The following is a 25,438-nucleotide window of genomic DNA, read 5'->3' on the forward strand; positions in this document are numbered from 1 at the left end:
CAAACTTGATCTTTCCACTGTGCTGTTCCCAGGCCAAACTCTATCTCAGGGGGCTGGCCTTGGAATCCCTGCCTCCTTATCATGAAACAGGTTGAAACACACTCTTAGAAGATTCTACCCAGGGTCAAAGGTAGAGGCAGATGGGACTTTCAGGAATTCAGGGGAAGGTTAGGGTTGCTTGCAAGTCAAGGGTAGTGAGGGAGTAGTTAGGACTGAGAGGTCAATAGTGTTGACTGGTGCCACTGCCCAGGAGGAAGACTGAAAAGAGGCTACAGATTTGGCATTCAGGTGGTTACTGATGAATATCAAGTGGGGGAGCAGAGACTGTGGGGTCTATTGTTCCAAAGGATTTGCTCACATTTGGTGGTGAAAATATGGAAGGAAAGATTGCATAAGCTTGAGGATAGGACACAGAAAAAAATGGTGGTTTTGAAGATGTTGGTGGGTGAATAGGAGGGAGTTGATGAGGCCAAGGAGACACCAAAGGGATCCTCCATAAAGCATAATGTAGTAGAGGTAGTAGAGGTTGGAATCAAGAACGTAGGCAGAGATTATTTGGTAATGACCGGGTAAGTTTAGAAGCGAAAAGGAGGCAAGATGAAGTTCAAGACTGAGGGCAAGATTTTCTGACACAGCAAACAAAAATGACTTTAGTTGGTGGTTAAGCCATTTGCTTACGTTAATGGAGCAGAGATAGAATCAAGAGCCTGTAGAAGGGAAGAAGGGTAAAAATCTGGAAGAGTCACTAGGATAAAAATGATCAGGAGCAGCAATACAAAAAGACTGAAAAATAGTACTGGAATCTAATTGAGATTGGAAATGGCACCAACCAACACAATCAGCCAGCACAAAATAGAAAAATTTTTTCTAAATGAAGGTTTTATGAGAGCAGAGGCCACTGATGTCTCATGAATAAAGTTCAAATTCCTTCGCAGGAGCCTTTACCTAGGTCCTATTGACTGTCAACAAGTCCAACGTCAAACTGATGGGCCATACTCTCTTGCTCCCTGCTCCTTCTACAACTTTGATTCAGAAAATAATAGGATCTTAGGGATTTTGAAGCTCAACACAATCTCCCTTCTTAGGTATGTTTTGTTTTTCCATCTTCTCTTCACCAAACAAATCTTTCTCCATCTTCCACTTTCCCTTGGATTCAACTAATGGGTGTCTTAAAAATCAAAGCCTAACAGACATCAGCAACACTATCCCACAGCACTTAACGGTGTAGTCATCCCATTGTAGACCACATTCTATGCATTTGTCTCCACAAAAAGTCCTACCCCCACACAGGCGGGTGTCCCCCACTTCCATACTGGTGTGCTTTGGCAGAGGATGGGGACAAAAAAGTCCTGAATTGACTTATTCTCTGGCTTGTTTTCTGTTCTAAGCTTGGGTGAGGTTCTTTTTCTTGAGCTGAAACCTTCCTGGATAGAGTGGGTAAAAGTGAAAATCTCCTATCTACCCCAGATACACAGGGCATTCTCAACCATACTCAAGTCACTTTTATTATATATAATTATATATATTATGTACAATCCCACTTCATTCATTTCATTTATACCAGTTAGATTTTGAGTTCATAATTTAAATTCTTTATTTATTTATCTATCAAATTTAGTGTGGTGACATTGTTTAATAAAAATTACGTAGGTTTCAGGTATACAATTCTATAATACATCATATATATATTGTATTGTGTTCACCACCCAAAGTCAAATCTTCCATCACCATTTATTCCCCGTTTATCCTCTTCTACTCTCTCCCCGATAATTTAAATCTTTTTAAAAAATATATATTTTATTGATTTTTTTAGAGACAAAGGAAGGGAGAGAGATAGAAACATTGATATGAAAGAGACACACTGCTCGGCTGCTTCCTGCACGCCCCCCACTGGGGATCTAGCCCACAACCTGGGCATGTGCCCTGACCAGGAATCCAACCAGGACCACTCAGTCCATGGGGCAATGCTCAATCCATTGAGCTACACAGGCTGGGCTAATTTAAACATTTTAAACATCTTTTAAATGTCAGCTAATGCATCTTGCCTAGTATCTGTAACTGCTGTGCTGACCCTGGTCATGTTGGAGACTTGACCTGCTTTGGAAAGATGTTTTTCATATTAACCCTTGCCTTTAGCCAGGCCAGTGACTCTTTTCAGATTGTATTGTGAGGTTGTATCAGACCCAAGGGGCCCAGAGAACAATACATTCTAAGGCTAGCCTGGTCTTTATAAATCCACCAAAAGCAGCTCTGTCCATATCCAAGAATCAAGATTATTTTTTCTAGGCCATCTCAATCCAGACAGCCCATCTCATTGCTCCACAGATAGATTCTCCTCCAGGATCATCCCAGACAATGGGGAACAAATGCTGATTTTTTCAATTGCATCTTGGACATTTTGTCAAAAGCTTCTGCCAGGTTTTGAAGCTGCCTAAATGTTAAGGAGTTAAAGAGGGTGAACTTAATTCTCAGAATAAAACCATTTCAATATCTCTTTCCTGGCCTTCTCACCCTCTCATCTCACTATCTCCAGGACCTTAACCTGTTCCTTTCTTTTCCTTCTATCAGTGATTCAGGGATGGGATGAGTTTCTGTGGTTTGTTTTGCCCTGAAGAGCAGAAGGCTTCGGTCCCAGCTGGTGTTGCCAAAGCAGCACACTAATTCCATGCCATGGTCCTGGGTCAAGATCTTCACAATCTGATTGGCCATATCACCTCGGATGGCAAGGGAGCGGAAGTGGTCAAAATCATGGAGGCCCAGCTTTCGGAGACGCCTTGCAGCTGTCCGGTAACATTTCCAGGGCTGTGGCTCCACAAGGAGATAGTGGCAGAGGGAGGAGAGGTGAGCCAGGAACTCCCACAGGCCATGGTCCCCATGGTTCAGATGAATCCACATGGTTATCGACATGCAGAAGCCAATGTCAAAAACTGAGCGTCCAAACTGGCTTAAGAAAGAGCCCAAGAGCACTTTCCGGTTCCTTTGATTCATGAAATCTAGGGTAATAAAAGTCAAAGCATCAGGAAAAGGGCATTCTTTTTCAGCTCGCTCCACCAGGACTGGATCTATGTCACAACAGAGGAGACGGAGTTCTCTTGAGGCATCTAAGCAGGTCTCCCCCTCACGTAGGGAAAGGAAGTGTTTGTACAGGGCCACACTTAGATCCTAGGGGAATCCAAAAGAACTTTGTCATTGCTTTCAACCACTGAATAGAAGAGAATCTTATCTCTCATCTCTTTAACTTATTGTTGAGAGTATTACAGATGTCTATTCTCTTATCTCTTTTTAAATTTTATCTTTTTTCCCCATCACCATTTATCCCCCTTAACCCTTTCCCCACCCCTACAATCACCACACTGTTGTCCAAGAGTTCTTTATTAAAAATTTTATCCTCTTGCCCTGGCCAGTTTGGTTCAACTTAGAGTGTCAACTTACAGACTAGAGTAGCGGATTTGATTCCTGATCCAGGGCAGGTATCTTGGTTGCAGGTTTGATCCCCGGCCTGTCAGGTTTATGCAGGAGGCAACCAATCGATGTGTCTCTCTCACATCGATGTTTCTCTTTCTCTCTCCCACTCTATCTAAAAAGCAATGGAAAAGTTTCTTCCGTGAAAATACACATAAAAATTTTTTTTGTCCTCATCTCTTATTGAGACTGCCACATACTTCTGGCTTTAGAGGGTGTGAGACTCCTAAACTATAGCCTAAGGAAGTTGTCTGGAAAGTTTTCCACAAAGCAGGCTCTCAGCACCCTCCAGGGGTGACGGGCTGTAATGAATCATCTCTACGCTTTCCCGACTGATGGCAGATTGGGTAGTATGGTGAAAGTTACAGCCCAACAGATGCAGGAAAGAAACTAAAGCAGTATTTTCCAGCTTAATATGTTGGTAAACTCGCTATCTTTTTGTTTTTTGTTTTGGGTATCTCAGACTCCAGGGAGGAATGGGTTCCAGGAGCATTACCAGTGTTCTTACCAGGAAGATAAGGAATAGAACAAGCATCACCTTATAAAAACCCACTTCTCATACCTGTGGTTAGGAAAGTAGATTCCAAAAAGTCTTCATCCAGCCTTCACTCTACAGCTTCAATTTTACTACCTGTCCTATGCTTCACCACCCCCTTCAGACTTATTCTTCCGCTGCATCCATTACTCCCAAAAGTCCCTGCTGACCTCCTTCTTCAACAATTTATGATTTTCACCATCTTAGCACTTTTTTTGGACTCTTAAGTCACTATTCCTTTCTCTAATTCTGACTTCTATAACCATTATTATTAATTCAAATTTGTGTTCTTCTATACATTTTTTTTCAAGGCATTTTCCTATTCACTACCTCATTTGCTCTATGCAACAACCCTATGAGGAAATATTTATGCCTTTTGTGCAGGTGAAGAAAATGTGTCTGAAACAACCCACATGTCCTATAACAGTAGCATGGATAAATAAATGTGATGTAGTCATTAAGACAGAATACTAAATAGCAGTTAAAAAATGAAGGAATTCAGCTAAGTGCAGGAACATGAATGACTCTCACAAACCTATAATGCTGAATAAAAGAGCAAGACATAAAAGAAAATACATGATAAGCTTTCATTTATATGAAGTTCAAAAATAGATACAATTAAACTTCATTGTTTAGGGATACAAAAATAGTGAGCTATAAAGAAACAATAAAAATCAGACTAGTTCTGCCCTGGCTGGTTCGGCTCAGCGGTTGGAGCGTCAGCCCGTGGACCAGAGGGTCCCAAGTTTGGTTCCTGCTGGGGGCTATGCCTCGGTTGCGGTTTGTCCCTGGCTGTGTAGGTGGCAACCACTCGATGTATCTCTCTCACATCGATGTTGCTCTCTCTTTCTTCCTCCCTCTATCCCTCCTGCTCTATCTGAAGATAAATGCAAAAATGTCCTCGGGTGAGGAAAAAAAAAAATCAAACTAGATCAAACTAGTTCTTACCTCTGGGTGGAGAGGGGGTTTATGAACAGAAAAAGGCATATGGGAGACTTGTGGGCTACTGAAAATGTTTTATTCTTGATCTAGAAAGTAGTCATAGCCCAGCCGGTGTGGCTCAGTGGACTGAGCATCGTCCCATTGACTGAGAGGTTCTGGTTTGATTCCTGGTCAGGGCACATGCCCGGTTGCAGGCTGGATCCCCAGTAGGGGGTGTGCAGAAAGCAGCTGATAGATGTTTCTCTTCTCACATCGATGTTTTTATCTTTCTCTCCTTTCCTCTCTCTCTAAAAAAATTTATAAAAACATACTAAAAAAAAAGAAAGTCATAAAAGTGTCTGCTTTATATTAATTTATAAGTGTAAATTTATGTTTTATGCACTTTTCTCTATGTGTGGTATAGTTATAAAAAATGGTATTTTAAAAATTATGGTTCAGCCCTGGCCAGTTTGGCTCAGCGGTTAGAGCGTCAGCCTGCGGTCCAGAGAGACCCGGGTTCGGTTCCCGCTAAGGGCATGTACCTCGGTTGCAGTTTGTCCCCAGCCCTGGTTGGTTGTGTGGGTGGCAGCCACTCGATGTCTCTCTTTCGCGTCGATGTTTCTCTCTTTCTCTTCCTCTCTCTCCCTCCCATTCTATCTGAATAAAAAATGGAAAAATATCCTCGGGTGAGGATAAAAAGAAAAATAAAAAATAAAAATAAAAAATAAAAATTATGGTTCAGAGGCCAGTGACTTTACTTGTCTCAAGTCACATGGTTAGTACACAGCAAGAGTTAGGCTACATTAGGTTCTTCTATACCAGGCTGCTCACTCTTCAGTGGGCATACACATCACCTAGGGTTCTTGTTAAAGTAAAGGCTGGTTAATCAAACTGGGATGGGGGCTGAGATTATTTCTAATAAGCTTCCAAGTCATGACAATGCTACAGTTCAAGGACCACACTTTGTTTGTTTGTTTTTTGTTAATCCTCACCTGAGGATACATATATATTTTTCCATTGATTTTAAGATAGAGTGGGAAAGAAGGAGGGATAAAGAGAGAAACACCCATGCGATAGAGACACATCGAGTGGTTGCCTCCTGCACAGCCCTGGCCAGGACTGGGGATAGAACCTGCAACCCAGGTACGTGACCTTGACCAGGAATCGAACCCACAACCCTTTGGTCCATGGGCCGATGCTCTAATCACTGAGCAACCAGCCAGGGCTCAACGACTTTGAATAGGAAGGTTCTACACTATGTTGCTTAATTTGGTCCCTATCTATTTACTTCTTTGCTGTCTCCCTCCTGCTATCTGATCTTGGGTGTGCCCCATGTTTGGCCAGTCATTTTGTCACATCAGTCCCTCCTCCACCACATCTCTTCATCCTCTCCATCCTCAATTCCCCAGTCCTAGAGTCCCCTGGAAGCTTAAAAACGAAAATACAGACTTAAGGGCTTAGTATCCCAAGATCTTGATTCAGTAGGTCTAGAGTGGAGCCTAGGAGTTTTTAAAATTTAAACAAAGCACCTCATAAATTATGGCACATTTTACAATGAAATACTATGAAGCTGCTGGAAAAAAAAATTAAGTGACATAAGTGACCTTCAAATTATTAAATGAAAAGCAAGGTGCAATACAATATACAGATGATGTATTATAGAATTGTACATCTGAATCCTATATAGTTTTATTAACCAGTGTTACTCTAATAAATTCAATTTTAAAAAAAGCAAGTACAAAATAGTGTGTTATTAGTAAAACTAAAAGAGGGGAGATATTGTACATATATAAATGCTTGTATACACATAGGATGCATACCCAATCCTCAAGAAATTATAAATAGCAGTTGCCACTGTGTAGGGGTAAAGGAGGATTTAGGGTCAGTAGAGACTTGCTCCCTCAATGTACAACCAAGGTAGCCCACATTAACTGCAACTACGTACTTGCTTCTAGTGTGTATTATATACATCTATAGATCCCTGTTAACTTAATTTTTTTTATTTTTATCAGAGTGGGAGGGAGGGAGAAACATCGACGTGAAAGGGACACATCTATTGGTTGCCACCCGTACAACCCAACCAGGGCCGGGGACAAACTGCCACGGAGGTATGTGCCCTTAGCGGGAACCAAACCTGGGTCTCTCTGGACCACAGGCGGAGCTCTAACCGCTGAGCCAAACCGGTCAGGGCTATCCCTGTCAACTTTAAAACCTCCTATGGGTTCCTAATGCCCTTCATGAAATCCTAAGCCTTAAATCTAGCCTGTCTTTTCCATTGCTTTCCCCTTCTGACTTCCTGTATCATCACAGTGGAGAAATGTTTGCAGGAGTCACCCAGACCCACCTATTTACTTATTCCAGCTTTGAGTCTGTATCCAAATGTCTCCCTCCTCATCAGCTGTGTCTCTATAGCCTTCAACCCTCCACCAAAATCTCTTCTGAGGATGACCTGCAATATAATACAATTTTCCCCACCCTCTCCTGCTCCTGGAGGTAGAAGGCATTAACTTTGGAAGCATTCGGTATCAGAGAAACAATTCGCTATTTTGCATGTTGTTTAACTATAACCACTAGACACCTAAGAATACTTTTCGGTAAGAAAACGTGGTAGTGCCTTCCTCCAGTAGGATGCTGTATTTTTGCTTCTCAATCCTCTACACTATACTCCGTAAAATTAATATCAGCCTGGCGGGTGTAGCTCAGTGGTTGAGTGAGGACCCCTGCACCAAGAGGTCATTGGCTGATTCCCAGTTAGGACACATGCCCAGGTTGTGGGCCAAATCCCCAGTGGGGGGGCATGCAGGAGGTGGCCAATGCATGTCTTTCTCATAGATGTTTCCATCTCTCTCTCCCTTCCTCTCTCTCTAAAATTCATAAAAGGAAAAAAAATTTTTTTTAATAAAATTATTATCAGTTTGACGCCAGGGTCGGTTCTGTACTGCTTGGCACACGAACCTTAGTTCCAGGCACGATTCTGTCACCTCTGGCTCATCTCTTCAAGTAACCTAATCCCAACCCCACGCTCCCAAATGGGGGTCTCCGGAAGCGTCCCTCTCCTGACCCCTCCCCAGTCAAGTAGAACAGAAGGCAAGCGACAGAAGCCCAGATACGGTGGCCCTTGCCACAGGGGTTTGGCCTAGAGGTGGCGAACGCGGAGGCGGGGACGCGGCAATTCGTAAGGTAGTTGAGAAACACTGAGCACGATCCCTAAGACAGAAGGTGGTGGGACCCTGGAGGGCAGCTAGTAGCAGCACCGAGTCGATCAGCGCTACGCCTTTAAGCGCATTTTGGGAAAGGTGTGATGACACGCCTAGGCCAGAAACCCAGTGGACACGGAGGCAGCCAACCGCGGGACTCCCAGACCTCGGATCCCTCCCCTGTCACTCACCCCAGAGTTACACCCCACGTCTAGCCCCAGAATCGGCTTCGTCTCGGGACCCTGAGGGAAGAGCCGGCTGAGCAGCTCTGGAGGCAGAAGGCGGAGCCGTTGCTCTGGAGAGTGGAAGCGGGAATAATGAGGAAAATTTCCGAAAGGGGCGGCCCCGGGTTCCAGAACTCTAGGTTCCTCTTCCACCGCAGCCTTCTCTACGCCTCCGACGTTCCGTTCGGCGGACGCTGCCATGAGCCTCAGTCTAGCCTCCGGGTCCCGGCGGAAGCGGAAGCGGAAGTCGGGAATCCGCGGTCATGGCACCAATGCGCCTGCGCTGAATGCCAAAGGCGAGTGGGTATTAAGACGGCATCCACTGAGAGGCCTTCGATCCCTGGCGGGGTGTTTTTTGCGTCATAGACTCCTCACCTGACCTGGGAACTGGTTAGTAATATTATCCCGTTTTACAGGTGAGGAAACGAGCGGAAAGGTTATGACTTTCCCAAGGTGACAGTTTCAACGTGGACTATCCAGAAAGAGGAGTTTGTTGGGATTTGGAAATCAGTTTTGTTCCAACTTCCTTCTTTTACAGATGAAATGTGAGACCCAGAGAGTAGACATTACTTGTCTAGGGTCACACAGCGAAACTCTGACACAGGAATCTGTACCCGGTTTATCCTGTGATGCCAGGAAAGGGTAGCCAGAGCCATGTGTCACTTGAGGTGCCAAAAGACCCAAATGGCCCTGCCTGCCATGGGGCTAGGTGGATTAGGTAAGTATAGGCTGTGAGCTTCTTGAGAGGCAAAGACTATGCCTTAAGAGCCAGCACTGAAGAGTGCTTACCTGGTGTCAGACACTTTTCTAAACTCTTTACATGTAGTAACTCATTTAGTCCTCACACCAACTCGGCGAGGAAAGAACCATAAATATTACCCTTTTATGTAGATAAGGACATTGGGGCACAAGGAAGTTAGTAACTTACCCAAGGTCACAGAGAAATGGTAGTACTAGAATTTGAACCCAGGCAGTTTGGCTCCAGAGGGTGTGCATGCAACCATTATGTTATTCACAGCCTAGAATCCCCTATGCCTGTCGTAATGCTTGGGCCAAAGATGCTCAATAAATATTTGTTGAATGAAAACTCAATATAAACAAATGCTGCTGGGAAAACTGGCTATTCATATGCGAAAGTATGAAAGTAGGTTCTTACATGAAAATTAACTCAAAATGAATTAACGACTTAAACATAAGACCTAAAACTGTATGACTGCTAGAAAAAAAATAGGGAAAGGCTTCATGACATTGATTTTGGCAATGATTTTATGTATATGAAAACAAAAGCAGAGACAACAAAAGCAAAAATAGACAAGTGGGGGACTATATCAAACTAAAAAAGCTTATGCACAACAAAGGGAACCATTGAGAGAGTAAAAAGGCAACCTACAGAATGGGAGAACCTATTTGCAAACCATGTATTTGATAAGGGATTAATTTCCTAAATATATAGGAAACTGCTACAATGCAATAGCAGAAAACCTAATAATCTGATTTTAAAACAGTCAAAGAACTTGAATTCACATTTCTCCAAAGGAAGACATACAAGTGGATGACAGGTATATGAAAAGAGGCTCAGTGTCTCTAATCACCAGGGAAATGCAAATCAAACCACAATGAAATATCATCTCATACCTGTCAGGATGGCTATTATAAAAACAACAAAAGACAAGTGTTGGCAGGATATAGAGAACCCTGTGTGCTGTTGGTGGGAATGTAAAATGGTGCAGCCTCTATAGAAAACAGTATGGAGATTTCTAAAAAAGTTAAAAATCGAGCTACCATATGATCTAGCAATCCCATTTTTGGGTATTTATCTAAAAGAATTGAAATCAGGATCTCAAAGAGATATCAGCACTCTCATGTTCATTGCAACATTATTCGCAATCAGCCAATATGTGGAAACAACTTAAATGTCCATCAACAGATGGATTGATTTTTAAAACGTGTGTACATACAATGGAATATTATTCATCTTAAAAACAAAAGGAAATCCTGTCATATGTGAAAACATGGTTGAACCTTGAGAATATTATGCTAAGTGAAATAAGCCAGTCATGGAATTACAAATACTACATGATTCCACTTATATAAGGTATTTAAAATAGTCAAATTCATAGAATCAAAGAATAGAATGGTAGTTGCCAGGCACTGGGGGAAAGGGAAAGGAGGAGATGCTAATGAATGGGTATAAATTTCAGTTATGCAAGATGAATAAATTTTAGAGATTTGTACAGCATTATGCCTGTGGGTAACAACACTATTGTGTACTTTAAAATCTGTTAAAAGGACAGATCTTATGTTAAGGGGTTTATCATAATGAAATGAAATTAAAAAAAAAAAAAAGCTAACTCAATAGACGATGCAAGGGATTAACTTCCCTGGTGACTAAAGCCAGATCTGTTTTGAAAAAACTAAAATGGCCCTGGCTGGTTTAGCGCAGCGGTTAGAGCATCGGCCTGCGGTCCCAAGAGACCCGGGTTCATTTCCCGCTAAGGGCATGTACCTCGGTTGCAGTTTGTCCCTGGCTCCGGTTGGTCGTGCTGGTGGCAGCCACTCGATGTGTCCCTTTCACGTTGATGTTTCTCTCTCTCTCTCTCTCTCTCTCTCTCTCTCCCTCCTTCCTCCCTCCCTCCCACTCTATCTGAACAAAAAATGGAAAAATGTCCTCGGTTGGTCGTGCTGGTGGCAGCCACTCGATGTGTCCCTTTCACGTTGATGTTTCTCTCTCTCTCTCTCTTTCTCTCCCCCTCCTCCCTCCCTCCCACTTATCTGAACAAAAAATGGAAAAATGTCCTCGGGTGGGGATTAAAAAAACAAAAAAACTTGTTTTTTTTAAAAAAACAAAAATGGAAGGGAGAAAGGAATCCAACTGAAACAGACATAATGGAATGGAGCTAGGCAGAATGTGGGCTGAGCCAGAGATAGGGAAAAAACAGAGCTAGTAAGGAGAGAAGCTGAGGGGTCAGCCTAGGTAGCAGGTTCAAATCAGAAGCCAGAATGGCCCAGAATATCTAACAGGTTCAGTCAGTGGTCAGCAGAGTTGTGCTGACCTCTCCCCACCTGGCCAGCTATCTAAAAGATGCCTCCTGATTCATAAAGCTAGTGGTTTGTTGAACTTCTAAGGGACTGAAGCATGAACCCTGCAGATAGTGCCATCAGGGTAAAAATAGGCCCTCTCTCTTTTCCTACCAATTTTTACTTCATACTTTCATCTCTGCCTGATCTATGTGGGGACATAAGTTAATGACCAAAAGTCACAGTGGAATTGAATAAACCACAGTACTCTGCACAACTTCCAAAACAGAGCCGGGGGTGGGAGGTGCAGGGACAGCAGCATTAGTACTATTTCTGTTCCCAGTGTTTGACAGATTCTGGTGAGCTGAACTTACCCCTTTTTGTCACTAGATGGTGCTAGCACAAACATTTGACAACCCTTAATTTTCAAGGAGCTAGAATCACCTTGTTTTAGTAAACACTGTTTTGTTTGCTTGTTTAAACACAATTATATATATTTATAATTATACATTATATATAAATTATATAGATATATAATTTTCCAGTCAAGAGTTTAATTTCACGAAGGATTAAGGACATAGGCATGTTTTTTGAGTTCTTAAAACACTCACTGTTCTTCAGAAAAAAAATAAAAAGGCATCAGGCCTACATGGTAAAGGCAGGTTCCTTCTGACCCTGGGATACTCGAGAAGCAAAGATAGGGGTGGACCTGATAATGTTCCTGGAGATCTAAAATGCCTCAGAGGTGAGCTGATGAAGAAGCGTTTTAGTTTGACCTAACCTGTTGACTTTTTAAAAAACCTGTACCCATTTTTCAGATCTCGATCTGTCCATACGACCTGATAATACTCAGCTCCTGGGCCTGGGGCCTGAGTAACCAGTCCCAACACTTCAAATAGCTGTAGTAGCACCTGAACATGCTCTGCACTGTAGTTGGCCAGATTTTGTAGAGCCTGGTGCTTATACAATTGCAGGTGTGGGGGTGTTTTAAAGAAAAAAAATTACAGCCCTGGCCAGTTTAGCTCAGTGGTTAGATCGTCGGCCTCTGGACCAGATAGTCCCAGGTTCAGTTCCTGCTAGGGGGGCGTACCTCGGTTGCAGCTTGTCCCCGGCCCTGGTTGGGGTTGTGTGGGTGGCAACCAGTTGATGTGTCTCTCTCACATCGATGTTTCTCTCTCTTCCTCCCTCTCTCCCTCTTGCTCTATCTGAAGATAAGTGCAAAAATGTCCTCGGGTGAGGATAAAAAAAAAAATTACAAATATAAGATAGATGTCAAAGTGAATAGTATTTATTTACCATAAGAACATAATTCACAACAAATTACACATTTTATTTATTTTATTTTATTATTATTATTTTTTTATCCTCACCCAAGGACATTTTTTTTTGTTTTTTGTTCAGATAGAGTGGAAGGGAGAGAGAGGAAGAGACAGAGAGAGAGAAACATTTACGTGAAAGGGACACATCGAGTGGCTGCCTCCTGCACACATGACCCAACCAGGGCCGGGGACAAACTGCAACCGAGGTACATGCCCTTAGCGGGATCCGAACCCGGGTCTCTCTGGACCAACGCTCTAACTGCTGAGCCAAACTGGCCAGGGCTGAATATTACATTTTCTTTAAAAAAAATCCTCAACCTAGGATATGTGTATTGATTTGAGAGACAGAGAGAGAGAGAGAGAGAGAGAGAAAGAGAGAGAAAGAGAAAGATTGAGTTTCAACCAGGATCGAACCCGCAACCTAGGTATGTGCCCTGACTGGAAATTGAACCTGCAACCTTTTTGGTGTATGGAGATGATGCTCCAACCAATTGAGCCACCTGGCCAGGGCTGAATATTATGTTTTTTCTTACATTTTTGGCTGTTTATTCTTTGATTCCTTCTTTATATGACAATAATTTGATAGTACTCCTTTACAGAGAGGATTACAAAGACAATTCAGTCTTTTCTTAGCATGGCAGATCAAATTTCTTTTATATTTTGGTTGTTTAGGAAAGTTTCAGGTTCACAATGTGTTATTATTGGCAATATCAGGTAAACATTTAGGTTTGTTATCAAATTGGGGAAACCCTTGATCAAAATTTCTTTCATCTATGAGCTATAAGATTCTAGAGCATTTTAGATTTTCTTGTGTAGGGACTAATCTTAGATGTACTCTTTGAGTTGACCACATTTTAAAAAAATTTTTTTTTCTTTATTGATATTACAGCGAGAGGATGGGAGAGGGAGAGAGAGATAGAAACATCTATGAGAGAGAACGTAGATTGGCCGCCTTCTGCATGCCTCCTACTGGGGATCATGTCCACAACCTGGGCATGTGCCCTGACCGGGAATTGAACTGGTGACCTCTTGGTGCATGGGTCGACATTCAACCACTGAGCCACACTGGCTGGGCTGAATGGACTACATTTACTAGCCAATTTTTCTTTGAAAACCTCATTATAAGTGATATATTATGAGTTTTTAATTATCTGTGTTAATATCAGTAATTTATGTCAAGTCATCAAGAACTTTAAAAAGATTGGAATTCTGGTAAATTATATTTTGAACAGTTCTCATCAAAAAAGAAAAAAATGAATGATACATTTATAATGATATACACTGTGTTATTAAGCATATTGCCAGCAGAACAAAAGTTCTTTGGATTGGATGTCAATAAGGACAGAAATCTCTGCTTATATTTTTTTGCATAGCTGATGATTAGAATAATTTTCTCCAGACTAGCTTCTGGCCTTATACATTTTCAAAACTTGATTCCCCTCCAGTTCCTTATACTTCTGGTGTCAGGTGCTGTAGGAAATGTTTAGATTTTTATCTGAACTTTGGCCTTGCACCTACAAGTCACAATTCTAGGTGAGTTAGCAAAGTAGGTAAGAGACTTCTGGAACTATCCCTTCATCTGAGCAGTGGGTCTTAGCTCAACTATGCATGCAAGTAATTGTAAACCATGTGAATAGATCCCAAATGGAATGTATCCCAACTAAACTTCCCCTTAGCTGGATTCCAAAAATGCCTGTGGCCATTCCAGTGCTACCTAACACAAAGGGAAATGTGAAGGAGGGAAAGTTGAAGTGGAAATAGACAGCAGTCTTAACCAACTATAGTTAAAATATCTTATTTTTTCAAATTTTATAAAAACCTGTGAATATAATTCTAGGACCTTGGAAGGGTCCTGTGTATGAGTGAGGACCCTGGAGCTTGAGTTTCATTAGCTCCATGGCAAATCCATCTCTGTCCTGCACACAACATGTACCCAAGTACAGTTAAAATTGAGAGGTGGAATTGGAAGTATGCGAGATAGAAATGATTCACATGTATAATGGCTCTTATGATCTCCCAAGGAAGCTTATGCAACTGACAGCCTGGCCCATGGTGCACTCCATCCTACTCTTCTATCCTGTGCCTCTTTAATCATGCCTCAGAGCCTCTGCTTAGTTCCTGACTTCCTGCTTAACTCACTGCCTATAGTTGGGGCTCAGGGGCCTCAGAACTGAGGATTAAACACAAATCTGTATAAACTTTAAAATACTGAATCTATTTTCTGACATAAGCAGTGTTCCAACAAGGGATTCATACTTAGACTTTTAGAACACAACCCATCTATAAATGGATAATTTACTCTTTATTATAATTGAAAAATTCTGCAATTAGTCCTTGTAGAGTTTGAAACCACTTGGAATAATAACTATACAATTTACAAGTGGAATGTTATAGCTGAAAGGCAACCAAGAGAGTACCCATTCTAAACCCCTCATTTTCAGATGAGGAAACTGAGACCCAGTAGGTAAAGGCGGTTTCTCCAAAGATGGAGTCAAATTAGTCAGGGTAGACTAAGTGCTTTAACAAACAACCCCCAAATATCAAAGGTTTATTTCTCCCTTTTGTTACTGTCCAGTGTGGGTCAGTGGGGACGGATGGAAGGATCCTCTGCTTTTCAGAGATTTCATGGACTCATCTAGAAATTTTGCCTTTCCCAGGGGCCCTGAAGTTATTGAGTGAGTCTTCTATATCTGGCTGCAGATGAGGGAGGAGAGCACCTGGAGAATCTCAAGTGATGATTTGGAGGCCAAGTCCAGAAGAAGCATTCCTTTCACATTCTATTGGCCAAAACTCAGTCCTATGGCCTGCCTAAGGAGGGTGGGGGAATAAAGCCTGATAATGTGTCCAGGAAATAAAAAAAACACCCCATGGATTTGAGAAAAAACGAACTAGTCTCTGTTCAGGAAGAGTGGGAGATGAGGAAGAGAGTGAATATTTGTAGAATTTTGGCCTGCAGATTGGAACTGGATTTCTGTACATTAATTCATTAAATCTGATATAAGCTTCAGATTCTCCTTGTTCACATGTTGGTATATTTTTGGCCTCAATCCCAGTGGAAGTTAAAATGGAAACAAGGATATTTCTCATCCTCCATCTCTCTTACAAGACACGTTTTAGACTTCAAGGGACCCATAAAACCAACGATCTACCGTCACAAATTACTGATGAGATGGAGAATGTATATGAAGACCTTTTGGAAGACTTTCTAGCCTACCCTCCACAACCTAAATCATTTTTGTGTCTCATTTGAAATCCCATAGGACCTACAGATTATTAACAGCCAATTCTTTCATTTATCTTCAGAATCTCTTTTTTTCCTCTCTGAAATAAATAATTTATATTATATCAGGGTTCTTGATTGACAGGACTCTGGCTGACAAACAGAAAAAAAGCAAAAAAGGCAGAGATGGAAAATAGAAGACAAAAGATAGAATCCAGCCTAGAAGGTCTGATATCTAAATGATAGGACTTTTAGAAAGAGAAAGCATGGGGAACTATCAAACTGTTTATCAAAGAACTATTAAAGAAATAATTCATGAAAATTTCACAGAACTGAAGGATGTCAGGTATAATGGATAAAAATAGTTCCACAACAAGACATAACATGGTAAACTTTCAGAACATTGAGGACAAAGAGGAAATCTGAAATGTTTCCAGAAAGATTCAAAACAAAATATTGCCTACACAGGATCAAGAATCCTCAAAGCACTGAATCACAACAGCCACACCGTCAGCTAGAAGGCAATGGAATGATGCTTTGAAAATTCTAAAGGAAAGTTATTTCCAATCCTTCACACTATACACAGCCAACTGATTAAGTATAAAGATAGAATGAAGACATTTTTAGACATGCATGAAGCCAAAATATTACCTTCCTTGAACTCTTTCTGGAAAATATTTTCCACCAAAATGAGGTAGAAAACCAAAAAAATAAGAACGCAGGCTTACAACAGAGGAGAGTGTGAGAGAATCCCAGGATGGAGATGAAGGAAGATTCCTGGATAAGAGTTGCCAGCCGATCTTCAGAGTGAACATGCAGGTTAGAGAAGTCAGGAGATTCTGGGAAGACGGTGTCAATATGATGAAACTGATAGAACATCTAATGTATTTGAATATATCAAGAGGATATTTACCCACTTAGAGGAGGGTTAAGAAAAAAGTTACCATTAAAAACAAAATTAAGCCCTGGCCGGTTTGGCTCAGCGGTTGGAGCGTCGGCCTGCGGTCTGGAGAGACCCGGGTTCGGTTCCCGCTAAGGGCATGTACCTTGGTTGCAGTTTGTCCCCGGCCCTGGTTGGTCGTGCGGGTGGCAGCCACTCGATGTGTCCCTTTCACATCGATGTTTCTCTCTCTCTCTCTTCCTCTCTCTCCCACTCTATCTGTACAAAAAATGGAAAAATGTCCTCAGGTGAGGGTGAAAGAAAACAAAAACAAAATTAAGCCAATGAACAGACAACTAACAACAACAAAAACGATGATTAACCTCCAGAAAAGCAAAACATTGTGCAAGAAAGGAAAAGTAACCATTGCTCAGTGGTCAACAGGGTTTATAGTGTTAATCATGTAAACAATCAATATTGAATATGGATCAATCCAATTATGGATTAACCAAATCAGAAGGTCCCAGGGTTTGGGGGAAGAGGAAGAGTGTGTGTGTGTGTGTGTGTGTGTGTGTATGTATGCATAAACTTGACTTCCATCTGTCTCTCATTTTGTTTTTAATTCTGAGTTTTTTCTCTGCCCTTATGTTTTCTCCTTCACACTAATGTATATTTCAAACTTTCAATAATGTACGTGTATTACTTTTATAGTCAGAAAAAAATCCCAGTACAGATTATTACAAAGAAAAGGTCAGGAACCATGTCTGCAACATCTTTAGCTCCTCTTAATTCATCATGGACTCAGCATCTGTGAATTTTTCTAAATGATATTTGAGCTGACTTATGTTTCCAGCATGTACCACTGGTTAGGCATAATGATTTCCACAATGTCACCTTGCCACACAGTTTTCTTTCATAGAATCTTACATTTTCATTTATCATCTTTCAAACCCAAGGGACTTCCTGAATTTAAGAACTTTGTGATGTATTCAGGACAGTGACTGAGGCGAGGTCTGTTAAGGGAAGCAGTGGGCGGAGGACTGGAGTGCTTTGGGGTTTCTGGGAGGCAGAGTTGCTGGTGATGAAACCAGGAAGGAGTGGACTGGGAAGAGGAGATGAAGAACCATCACCTGCCAAGGATGCCAAGGGAGAATGAATCTGTATCAGGTTCCCTCGAATCTACAGAATAAAGTTCAAAGAACTTAAATCAGAGCTTCTCAAATGCAAACAAATCACCTGAACCTCTTTTTAAAATGCAGATCCTGATTCAGGAAGTCTAGGGTGAGCCAAGAATCAGCATTTCTGACAAGCTTTTAGGTGAGGACTTAACTTAAGATGACCTACAAGATCCCTTAAAACTGACCACTGTTTCTTCAGCTTCACCTCCTCTGCCCACTCCCCATTTCATTCCAACATCTTTACTCTAGCCATGCTGAGCCACTCATGTCCCCTGAATATACTGGGTGTGAGCTCCATATCCTTGCACATGCTGTTCTCTGTGCCTGGAATCTATGTTCCCTCCCCTTGCCCACAACTTCTCTCCAGAAACCCAGCCCATCTGTGTCCTCTTTTGTGAAGACATCACCACCCACTGTCCTTCAAAAAGAGTGAATATTTCCTTCTCTCCACCTGTTGTAAAGTTACTATATGCCTCTTTGTAAATAAAAAGTAATCTGTGTGCCCTGGCCGGTTTGGCTCAGCGGTTAGAGTGTCGGCCTGCGGTCTGGAGAGACCTGGGTTCGGTTCCCGCTAAGGGCATGTACCTTGGTTGCAGTTTGTCCCCAGCCCTGGTTGGTCGTGCGGGTGGCAGCCACTCGATGTGTCCCTTTCACATCAATGTTTCTCTCTCTCTCTTTTCCTCTCTCTCCCTCCCACTCTATCTGAACAAAAAATGGAAAAATGTCCTCGGGTGAGGATAAAAAAAAAATATAATCTGTGTCCAGGCCAGTGTGATTCAGTTGGTTGGGCATGTCCCATGCACTGAAGGGTTGCTGGTTGATTTCTGGTCAGGGCACATGCCCAGATTGTAGGCTCCATCCCCACTGGGGGGCATGTGGGAGGCAACTGTTGGATATTTTACTCTCACATCAGTGTTTCTCTTCTCTCTCTCTTCCTCTCCCTTCCTTTGTCTAAAAATCAGTTTTAAAAAGTAATCTATGGCCCTAGCCAGTTTGGCTCAGCGGTTAGAGTGTCGGCCCGCGAACCGGAAAGGCCAGGATTTGGTTACCGCTAAGGGCACGTACCTCTGTTGCAGTTTCCACCCCCCCCCCCAAGGGCACGTACCTCTGTTGCAGTTTCCACCCTCCCCCCCCCCCCCCCCCGCCCTGGTCGGGGTGGCAGCCAGTTGTTATGTCTCTCTCACATCAATGTCCCCCTCCCCCCGTCCTGTTCTGTCTGAAGATAAATGTAAAAATGTTATCTGGTGAGGATAAAAGAAAGTAATCTATGAAAAAAATCTGTGCATATGAAAAGATACTAAATATGATTTGTCATTAGTGAAATACAAATCATAATCACAGTGAGATACTACTTCACACCCACAGGGATGGCTAAAATACAAAAGACAGACACTGACAAGTATTGGTGACCATGTAGAGAAATTGGAAGTCTCATACATTGCTGGTGAAAATGTAAAATAGTGCAGCTCCTTCAGAAAAAAGTTTCTCAAAGGTTAAACATGGGTACATATGACCCAGTATAAAAAGGAATGAAGTACTGATACACGCTTCAACATGATGGCCCTTGAAAATATTATGCTAAGTGAGAGAAGTTAGTCACACAAAAAAACACATATTTGTATTATTCTACTTATATGAAATATCCAGAATAGGAAAATTTCTAGAGATAGAAAATAGATTAATGGTTGTCAAGGGGTATGGGGAAGGAAGGAATGGAGACTGACGGCTAACGGAGGGAAGGGGCAAAAATGTTTTACAAACAGGTTATGATGGTGGTTTGAATTGTGTTTTTGAAATGCATGAATTACATCTCAATAAAACTAAAAGAAAAGAAAAAAGTAATGTGTATGGTGATAAGCTAGAATTATATAAATATTTTGTTCCTCATCAAACTTTCACCTAAAAGTTTGGCACCCATTTATTCTTTGGTCCACAGGCTGATGCTCTAACCGCTGAGCAAAACTGGCCAGGACCCCATTGATTCTTGTTTGAATCAATTATTACTTTGATTGTAGCAAAATTTTAATTTTCTAATTCTATAATTGTTTCTATATTTATTAGTTGCCATTTTACTTAAGGAAGAGCCATAAAATACATTAAAACATTTTTAAATGTGATTATACTCTACATAATACTTTATAATTTGCTTTTTGATTTAATATTATGCAATATTGTAACTCTATGTAAATATTTACCCATTTCATCATTTTTAGTGGCCACTTAGTATTTCCTAGAATAAGCATATCACAATTTGTTTAACAGTCCCTTATTGTTTAATATTTATGTTTATGTCAATGCACATCCTTGCATTCTTTAGGCATTTGTCCAATTATTTACTTAGGATAAGTATCTAGTATCTAGTATCTAGTATCTATTCTGGGCCAAAGGGTGTCTACTTCTAAAAGTCACTTGATACTATTGCCAAATTATCTTCCACAGTTGTTTCCCAACACAGATCTAATCTTGTCACTCCTCTACTTAATCATCTTCAGTGTCCTCACTGCCTACAGAATCCAGTTCCATCTCCTTAGCAGAGCTTTACTTAGTCCCTCATAACTTGACTCATCTACATTTCAACATCTTCTCTCTGCTCCCTTCCATCTCCCTTTGCTTCATTACACCAGATAAGTTGCCATCTCTTAACACATTATAACACCCCATGCCACCAGGTCTTTGTTCAAGCTGGTCCCTTTGTCTGAAAGTCCTTCTTTTCTCTTGTCCATGTGACTAAAATTTGCTCATCCTTTAAGATGCAGCTCAAAGGCCTCTAAGAAACTTTTTTTAACTCCTCATCCAACTATACTAGCATGGCACTTATCACATTACAGTTACTTCTCTGTCATGTCCATACCACAATGCTGAGTTTCTTGAGGACAGGGTTTCTATTCTTATGGTGATAGAAATGTGTTGTTTTTGCCTGCTTGACATTCAACTTTCTTCTGGGAACCATACTCTGATTTTCCTTTGGATAAACATCTCTCACCTTCTTCATTCTCGTCAATGAATGTGGCTTCAGGGTGAATATATGACCTAGGTCCAGTCAGTCAATGTATCCCATCCCAGTATCATAGTGATTGGTCCAGTGGAGAGCTTCTGAGCCAAGGAGGACCAATCAGGGTCAACCGAAATTATGCTGGAATTGCTGGGCCAGAGAACTCTTGGAACTCACACAATAGCACTATCATCACATTCCATCTGTTAAAGAACTTGTGGCCATTATTTTAAACCTCTTCATTCTACCCTCTGCCTTTATGCACAATATATTCAACCTCTTCCCAAGGCCCCCAAAAGCCTCATCCCATTATCAGGCCCAACATCAGGCTCAGGTGTGAAGTCCAGAATTACATCTAAACCAAGTCTGTGCATTTGAGGCTCTTCAGGTTTGGTTCCTTGGCCGTTCTCAATCTAAAGACTTCAGAACTAGAAAGACAGATTATTTACTCCCACTCCCTTACACACACACACACGTACACAGAGCACACACTGTGAGGCAGGCATAGGACAATTACAATAGAGGTTCTGGTTCAAAGGGGAGGAAATGAGAGGCCCATAGCAGACACTGGTTAGAGAAATTCTGAATTCCAGCTTGGCACATGTTGCCAGTTCCTTGACTAGGCCCCAATATTGTTCCCTGGCAATGATTAAATGTGGCTTTTAACTTCATCTCTGGCATCTTGGTTTTGTCTTCTGAGTCATCTTTTTTTCCATAGGAAATAGCCCATCTTGCTTCTGAGTAGTTTTCTCTGCCTGCTTATATTCACAGAAGTTCAGGCGTCCAAAGCCTCTTCATTTTTTGTACTGTTTCTATCCCTTTTATTTTAAGCTGGTGGTGCTTCTACCAATACAACTGTCTTCAAAACTCTGTGGTTTTTCTATGACTTCATTAGACAAAAATCACACATATAAATCTCCTTAAGACAAGGACTTCTTTATGTGGGACCTGCCCCCCTCAGTGAAGCTGCTGAGGGTGATATCTTTAAGAACCTTCGAAGCATGCCCAGCCTGTGTGCCTCAGTGGTTGAGCATTGACCCATGCACCAAGAGGTCACCAGTTCGATTCCCGGTCAGGGCACACGTCCAGGTTGTGGGCCAAATCCCCAGTGGGGGACATGTAGGAGGCAGCCAATTGATATTCTCGCTTATCAATATTTCTCTCTTTCTCCCTCTCCCTTTCTCTCTTTCTAAAATCAGAAAGAAAGAAAGAAAGAAAGAAAGAGAAAGAGAAAGAGAGAAAAAAGGAAAGAGAGAGAGAGAAAGAAAGAAAAAAAAACCTTCGAAGCCCTCTTGTTTAATAGAATGGCTTGGCAACAAGTGCCTTTTAGATTCTTAGGAGTACTTCTGTCTGTCTGAAATCTTAGATTCATCTTTGACCTTTCTGAAGTCCTAACAAAGGGTTTTACAATCACACCTTTGCTTTTGTCTTTAACAGAAGACCATTTTTGACCCTGACAGTACACTGGATTTGATCTTTGCCCTGAGGCCTTTATTACTTTGATAATTCTTTGCTGGCTGGAAAGTCTAGGATTTTTACATCTCCAAATTCTGCCTAAAAACAAAATAATTCCTTCTTTAGCTTTTCTCTCACTGTTTTTTATGATACCAAGCCGAAATAAGCCAGTTGACACTTTCAACATTCTGTCTGGAAATCTTAGTCAGCTCCATCAATTCATTAGACACTTTTGCTATTTTTCACATTAGTGTAGATAGGACTTTTGCTAAACTTTCTCCTGCTATGTAACAAGAATTCTTTTATTTTTTTCTTTATTGATTTTAGAGAGAGAGGAAGGGAGAGGGAGAAAGATAGAAACATCGATGAGAGAGAACATCGATTGGCTGCCTCCTGCATGCCCCCTGACTGGGGATTTGGCCCACAACCTGGGCATATGTCCTGACCTGGAATCAAACCAGCGACCTCTCAGTGCATGGGTCGATGCTCAACCACTGAGCCACACTGGCTGGGCAGTAACAAGAATTTCTGTTCCTCCAGGTTCCAATTACATTTTTCTCAACTTTCCTTTGAACCGTCACCTGCAGTCTCTTTGAGGCCCTTCCAGCTTTTCCCAATGGTATCAGTGAGGCCTCTCAGCATCTCCTACCACTTGGTTCCAAGACCAATGCCATGTGTTTTGTTGTTGTTGTTTTTTTGACAGCATTTTATTTATTTTTGGTTAATCCTCACCCGAGGATATTTTTTTTATTGATTTTCTTTTACATAGGGAGGGAAGGAAAGAGAGAGAGAAACATCGATATGAGAAAGACACATTGATTGGTTGCTTCCCACACGACCCTGACTGGGGCTGGGGATTGAACCCATGACCCTTTAGTCTGGTTGATGCTGTAACCACTGAGCAAAACCAGCGGGGACTAATGCCATATGTTTTAAGTTTTGTATGGGAGTGCCTTGCTGCCAAGTACCACATTCTGTTCCCTATATCTGTTGCTGCATAGCAAACTACTTCACATTTAGTGGCATAAAACAACCACCATTTTATTATGCTCACAGATTCTGGAGATCAGGAATTTGGACAGGGAACATAAAGGATGTTTTGTCTATGTTCCATGATGTCTTGGCCCTCAACTGGGGAGACTCAAGTGGCTGGGGGACAGAATGGGTGAAGTTTGAAAATCTACTTCCAAAATGGCTTGTTTCCTCACATGGATTGGTGGGTGTGGTTGGAAGACTCGCTGAGCTGGGGCTCTTAGCGAGAGTACCTACGCGTGGCCTCAATGGCATGGAGAAAAAGGAGCTAATAAAGGGCCATAGAGCTAATTGAGGGACAGGACAGGGCTCACTCCTTTTGGCAGCATTTTCCCAGGAAAAAACATAGACCTCAGAGAGGAGTTGGGCATAGGCTGGGAAGAAAGGTCCTTGTGCACTTGAGTGTGTGAGGGGGAGGGGGCATGATCCAGTAGCCAGATTGGAGTGAAGGCAGATGGCACACGTGAGTTGGATCAGGTCAGCTCAGCTCTGGAATTTCTCCAGCCTCACTTGGGAGCCTGGGAATGGGAATAGAAAGGCTTGATGTAAAGACCACCCTAGGGGTGGGGTGGGAAGAATGTGCATGGAGATCACCACTCAAAGTAGAAGCTACCAGCAGGGAGTAGATGGTGTAGTGGGTTAAATAGCGCCCCGCAAAAAAGATGCCAGGTCCTACCCTCTGGTACCTGTGAATGTAACCTTTATGGGAAATAAGGTCTTTGCAGATGTAATGAAGTCTCTCAAGAAGAGATCATCAGCCCTGGCCAGTTTGACTCAGTGGTTGAAGTATTGGCCTGCAGACCAAAGAATCACGGGTTCGATTCTGGTCAAGGGCACGTACCTCATTTGTGGTTTGGTCCCCGGCCCGGGTCGTGCAGGAGGCGACTGATTAATGTGTCTCTCTCATGTCGATCTCTCTCTCTCTATCTCCCCTCCCCACTCTATCTGAAGATAAATGAAAAAATATCTTCTGGTGAGGATTTAAAAAAGGAAGAAGAAGAAGAAATCATCATCCTGGATTTATGGTGGGCCCTAAATCCAGTGATGGATATCCTTATAAGAGAAAGGAGAGGAAGATTCAAAACAGATAAACCCAGAGGAAAAGGCCATGTGAAGGTGGAAGCAGAGACTAGAGGGCAGCTACAAGCCAAGAAACACTAAGGCTTGCCAGCAGCCACCACAAACTAGGAGGGAGGCACGGAGCAATTCTCCCTCAGAGCCTTCAGAAGGAACAACCCTACTAACTCCTTGATTTCAGGCTTCTTGACTCCACAACTGTGCGAGAATAAATTGTTTTTATGGGTCACCCAGCTTGTGGTAAGTTGTTGCAACAGCCCTAGGAAACGAATGAAGACAAAATGGGTAGGAGACAGATACAGTGAGACTGAAGGCTGGTCAGAGGCAGAGGAGGTGAGGGAGCCAGCGTTAGCGTGCTCCACTGCTGATTTAGACTGCTACCCCATGTTCTCCATCAGTTCATGCCCCTCAGCCATTAATACACTTCAGGCTCTGATCCAGAGGCCTCTCCTTTCCAAGTCTCCTCGGCCCTTGCTTCCCGGCTGGTGTAACTTTCAAGAGCATTTACTCGGGACTCTCAGGGAAGTGGTCTCGAGCTGTGTGTATGTTTTCTCTCTTGTAGTACAGTTAGTATTTTCTCCCTCTTCTATCTCTTACTGTCTTTGGAAGTGCTTTGTATATAGTGGGTGCTTAATAAATGTTACCTATTCTCTCTTCAGAGTCCTATTGCCCTGCTCCTTTGCCTGTTCCAGCTGAATTTTTCCAAAAGCTGTCAGAGGCAAGGATAATGTCTCCCACTGCTCCACTGTGACATGTCCCCCTCCCACACTCTACCCTTGAAAACAAGTTCTTCAAAGGAACTTGGTAACATAATCATCACTCCATGTGCCCTCTAATTCTGCTCTCAGTCACTAACTTGTGTATAAATCTGGATAAACCACTACACCTTTCTCTCCTTAGTTCCCTTTTAGGTACAATAAAAGGGTTG

General features: G+C 42.1%; 1 protein-coding gene across 1 annotated transcript; it reads right to left on the reverse strand.

Moving 5' to 3' along the window:
• Positions 1-1,926: 1,926 nt before the first annotated feature.
• On the reverse strand, positions 1,927-8,554 carry BCDIN3D (BCDIN3 domain containing RNA methyltransferase). Its single transcript, XM_036252066.1, has 2 exons — positions 8,307-8,554; positions 1,927-3,162 (listed from the first exon to the last, which is right to left on the reverse strand). The coding sequence occupies exons 1-2, from the start codon at positions 8,538-8,540 to the stop codon at positions 2,524-2,526; spliced, it is 873 nt and encodes a 290-aa protein (XP_036107959.1). The 5' UTR covers positions 8,541-8,554; the 3' UTR covers positions 1,927-2,523.
• Positions 8,555-25,438: the final 16,884 nt, after the last annotated feature.

Source organism: Molossus molossus, unplaced genomic scaffold, assembly GCF_014108415.1.
Source record: "Molossus molossus isolate mMolMol1 unplaced genomic scaffold, mMolMol1.p scaffold_m16_p_10, whole genome shotgun sequence".
Lineage (NCBI taxonomy): Eukaryota > Metazoa > Chordata > Mammalia > Chiroptera > Molossidae > Molossus > Molossus molossus.